The sequence below is a fragment of the Nannochloropsis gaditana genome, assembly GCF_000240725.1.
Source record: "Nannochloropsis gaditana CCMP526 unplaced genomic scaffold scaffold1012, whole genome shotgun sequence".
NCBI classification, from domain to species: Eukaryota; class Eustigmatophyceae; order Eustigmatales; family Monodopsidaceae; genus Microchloropsis; species Microchloropsis gaditana.
Genome location: NW_005802941.1, coordinates 3,863 through 8,772, shown reverse-complemented (window position 1 = coordinate 8,772; position 4,910 = coordinate 3,863). Strand labels below are relative to the sequence as shown.

Genomic DNA, 4,910 nt, shown 5'->3' with positions numbered 1-4,910 from the left:
GAAAGGGGTTTACAAGCACTTCTCGAGGGACACCACAAATAGGAGGAGGAGGAGAAGGAGGAGGAGGAGGAGGAGAAGGAGGAGGACCACCTAGAAATTTCGACAGGAGGCGGCGTCGAGCCTCCCTTATCTTGGTCTTTCCCAGCACTGGGCCGGCGCCTGCGCTGAGAAGGCTGGAAACACCGAAGCCTTTCCCAGTGGCGGCGTTGCTCCTGCGACCGCAGCTCCTCCAAGCTGCGCAAATGCAGAAACTCGGACTGGGCGTGGGGAGCAACGGGAAAGCCGAATTGGTCTCGGAGTGGGCGAGGCGGCGATGTGGGAGGCGGAAGCCTCGGGCAGGGCAGAGGCCCTTCTTCTGCTCCGTCCCGAGGGCCTCCGGGAGAGGCTCCGGCGGCGAGATGCCCCCCGTGTCCCCATCCACTCCCACCCTTTGCCTTCAGGCCCTCCTTCTCCCTGTCCTCTTCGTCTTCCACACTGATTTGCCGGCTCTGTCGCCCTTCCTCTCCGCCCTCTCCCTCGCCCACCTGCTCGCTTACACGCGATGGGCCTCCCCCGCCCGGGCCCAACCAGATGGCCACGTGAATGAAGGTACCCCAGAGCACATCTCCTGTGGCGGGCACTGTGCAAGGAAACCAGCGATCGAGGCGGCCGTCCTCAAGCTCAATTTGGACGCTGGCCACGCGCGAAACGTCGAATTCGTAGACAGAGTAACTGTCCATCTCCTCTTCATCTTCTTCCTCCGCGCCATGCCCGCGCATCTTTGCTGGCCCGGGGCCCGCAGGTCCTGTCGCAAAGAGATCAACTTGCAAAATATCTGCCGGTAACCCATGTGGCGCGAGCGTGCGGCTCCAAGACCGGGCCTCTGGGGGCTCGGGACCAAAAAGGGGCGAGTCGGGGGCCGGTGGCAGAGCAGCCCCCACCTCTCTCACCTCCGTACCGTGTTCATCTTCATCAGCATGAACATTTGCTCCCGCTTTATTGCTGTCATAAATGGGGGCCCATTCAGCTCGAAAGCTTTCCGCGCCCAACGGGGTCGGCCAGAGTCCTTCATAAGGGAGTTGGAATGCCGTCGAGCGTCGATGCCGTGCTTTGTATGTCAAAAGCCAGTAGTACGCCCGCCGCCGCGATAGCCCACATCTGGGATAAATATCTGTACCTTATGTGGGTAAAAAGGGTGTAAGTGCGCGCACGCGTCATTGGTAAAAATGGTGGCATGAGCCTACTTAAGGCGGGCATGCCTCTATTCGACTCACAGGAATTGTAGCATCGCAGGCCCCGCATTTCTACTATCAAACCTGGACTTGGCTTGCTAGCGTGTTCCATGGTTACAAACAAAGCCCTCAAATGATAGACCCTGTGTAACAATGGTGTTTTGAAGAGGAAATCGGGATTTAGGAGGAGCGGCCACCTCGATCATGCTTAGTAGCCAGAACAAGGCGCTTCACATCAGAAAGTGAGCGAGCACAAGAATTTGCTTCTGCAGAAGAGTTTATCGGAACGACGCCTGCCACAAAAATGGATGTGATCAGTGAAGTAAGCACAAACATTGCCTGGAGTACGTGGGCATGATTTCCCCCTTGTACTTTTTCAGTCCCCAACACGAGTACGACAGAGGAGCAAGGTCGACTCGGAGCTTCCTACTAGTAGAAGTAGGCTAGCGTATTTTGGCGCACGCGATGTCACGCGCTAGGGAAGCGTCCTTATTTGCAACTGCCATCTTCTTTTCAATATTCTAGGAAAGGTTTCACATGAGAACCTGGGACGCAATACGGAAAATCGTCACAACATTTAATTGCAGTGGAAAAAAATCTGACAAGGATAATGATGGGGCTTGGGATGATCGAAGAGGAGGGCGGCTTGATAAGATGAAAAGTCCACCGCAAAGCCAGAATGAGCAGGAGCGTCCCCAGGTGAAGCAAACAACGTGGTTGCCGCACGAGGAAGAGGTCGTGATATTCTCCATGTGTACCCCCGCCCTGGGTGCGGCCATGCACACACGCCTACCTCCTCGGCAGACGGGACAGCAGATGGACGATTGCGGGGGCTTAAAAGGCGATGCGGTGATTGGGGACAGTAGCGGAGTGATACTTGCAGAGCAACGTCGGATGCAGTCGAAAGCATTGCAATTGAGCTCAGGCCTTGAAGGTGTCAGCAGTACACGAATGGTTCAGGCTGTGCCGCTGCCGCGAAGTCATCAGAGTGCTTCGAATCTGAGCAGCCAGAAGCAGCAACCGCAAAATAGAGACGTGGCGCGCACGGAACAGCCTGGAGAGGAAGCACCAGGTTTCAAAAGAGGAGGGGACGCTCTGAAGTGTCTCCACGCCCCTAGCGCGGCACGCCCGAGTCATGCCCCTCCTTTGTCCCGTGACGTTGGCGGTTCCGGCCGTTTCAAACGACTAAAACACGGCACTTTTTCCTCCCCACCCACCATGCCCGCGAAAGGAAGCGCGGCTTTGCGGCCGGCAGTTGTGGACGTGGAAGGGGAAGAGGAGGCGGGTATGATAAATGGCGTCCGAAGCGAGAAGGCAGATGATTACAGCATCTTGCACGACAGGCACTTATTCGGTGGTGGAAGAGCAACGTCCGAAGGCAAGGCTGTAGGGAGACGAACCCAAAGCGGGAAGGACATGGGGGGAGAAAGGGCGAGGGCTGATGGCTTGGCGAGCGGCGGCGCCTTCTCGGCATTCGCAGAACCGAAGGCCGCTGGCGGGGATGTGGTCGTCATCGAGGACGAGGAGGAGGGCGGGGGAGGGATGGGGCCTGGGAGAGACGAGATATGGAAAGGAACGGATGACGAGGGGCAGGCCTCATGCCAGGCGAGGCGGGGTCCGCTGGCGTATGCCAAGGCACCCCCCGCGGAGTTGTATCGCGCCAAGGACGGGGGGAGGGAGGAGCTGCAGGACAAGGAGTCGTGTACAGGTGGGAAGGAGCAAGGCGTTGCGGAGAGGGGAAGAGAGAGAGAAGCGGAGGAAGCGAGGGAGGAGGCGGCCATCAGCATGGAATCCTGCCTGACCTTCCTCTTGGAAGGGGCGGAGCAAGAAGCCTTTGTCGCCGCGCGCCATTTCTTGGGCGATCACGGCGGTGTTCAAGGGAGGAAGGAGGGAGCTCGAGACCGAAACGAGGAGATGGGCGAGTCCATGCTTGGTGGTGGGGCCTTGGCAGCCTTGGCCGACGAGCGAATGGGCCGCAGGACCCGACCAGGCGCCTTGTCTTCGCTATCCCCGGTCACCGGCCCCCTTGCCGGCGGCGGCGGCAGCAAAATCGGAGGGAAAGGGAAGCATTACCAATTCACAGAGGAAGGCCTCCAGGACGTGATTCTACGGCTGCTTCGAGACGAGATGCTCTCCGACGAGGTCTTGAACCGAGCACTGGACATGATGGCGCACACGCCGGTGGCGGAGGCGGCCGTCCTCTTGAACACCTTTTGGTACGAGAAGATCAAGGAGGGTAAGTACGTGGAGGCCAAGGCCTGGCTGGAACGTGCCCTTGGCGGCCGATCCAAGGCCTCGCTCCGGTTGGTGTGCGTTCCCATCAATATCGCCAACGCCCACTGGGTCCTCGTGTTCGCGGACCTGGTCAGGAACACCGTGCAGGAATGGGACCCGGCCTCTGCCACGGGACCGCTGGATCCTAGCCGCCTTAAAAACGTGAAGGATGCCCTGGAAAAATTTTTTGGATTCGAAAAATTGAAAAGACCGCCCCTTGCTCTTGTCCCGGCCCCGGCCGGGCTACCCCAGCAACCGGATGCCGTCAATTGTGGCGTCTTTGTCGTCATATACCTGATTCAAATCTGCTTTGTCCGAGAGTTTACTTTGATCTTGGATCCCAATGACTGGCCAGGCAGGGCGGTCCAAGATGGCGGACAGGGCGGCGAGGGGGGGCAAGAGGGAGGGCAGACGCGCTTAGGCGGGGGGCCTGTTGCGGATCCTCCTATCGCTGAGAGCGCCCGTCAGCTCCGGGGTCAGGGGATAGCTACAAAGCTAGCGCTAGTGCCTCCTTGTATGCTTCGGGTATCGGAAAATGACCTGCTCCGATACAGGCTCTTCCTCCTTGCCCTGATTTTGCACAGCCAGACCTCCCACCTATCCAGGACAGATCCAGTGCTGCTTTCTTTCGTGTCGGAGAAACGGCGAGACTGGAGGATGGAGACGGATTCTCTGGGTGCGTTTCCTCCTACGTCAACGCCGCTGCGTTCTGAACATGGTGTAGGAGGAAGAGGGCGGGGAGAAAGCGATAGGAAAGACATGGAGATGCAGCGACATCTGTTGCTTTCCTTGGCCAGGGACAAGTCAAACGATGAAGCCATGCAAAGCCTTTTCCTTCAGGCTGCTATGAGCTTGCTCAATCGGTTTTCTTCGGACGGGCGTATCGTTTTTGTGAGTCCGTGCTGGTATGAAAGCTTGGTCGCCGGGAATATCAGAAGATCGATAGCCATCATGGAAAAGCTGTCGTTGGCGAATGTAGAGGTGTTGTGTCTGCCTATATATCATCCAGGAGCTGGTGGGTGGATCCTTGCACGCGTCAGCCTTTTGGAAGAGATCAAATCCATATATCTACATGGCACACACGCCTTGGGAGAGGCCGAGCACATTTTCCCCTTTGTTGAAAGGGGTTTACAAGCACTTCTCGAGGGACACCACAAATTACACTGGCGACAATTAGCTCAGCCCTTGGAATTAGTGCCACATGCTCACCAGGTACCCGTGGCTTTGGTCCTACTGTCTATGCACATTCTGCGGAAAGGACCTGATGCTCGAGCTCCCTCAGGCGAACTTACTAATAATTGGGGAAGTAGCAGCATGCCCGGTTTGCGATTCGATGACCAACACACATATTTTTCAGCCAAAGTTGGCATTCTCCGTTGGCTTCTGCGTCACACTTCACGTGCGTGAAAATCAAATAATAAAAAG

The 4,910-nt window shown here is 57.3% G+C and overlaps 1 protein-coding gene across 1 annotated transcript; it reads right to left on the bottom strand.

The window, feature by feature from the left end:
- Nucleotides 1-2: 2 nt before the first annotated feature.
- NGA_0705300 (uncharacterized protein) lies at nucleotides 3-1,309 on the bottom strand (the record flags this gene model as incomplete). The annotated part of the gene is made up of 2 exons (XM_005852688.1): nucleotides 1,254-1,309; nucleotides 3-981 (listed from the first exon to the last, which is right to left on the bottom strand). Coding segments are annotated over exons 1-2 (993 nt in total), but the record flags the coding sequence as incomplete, so codon positions are not given.
- Between the last annotated feature and the right edge of the window lie 3,601 nt (nucleotides 1,310-4,910).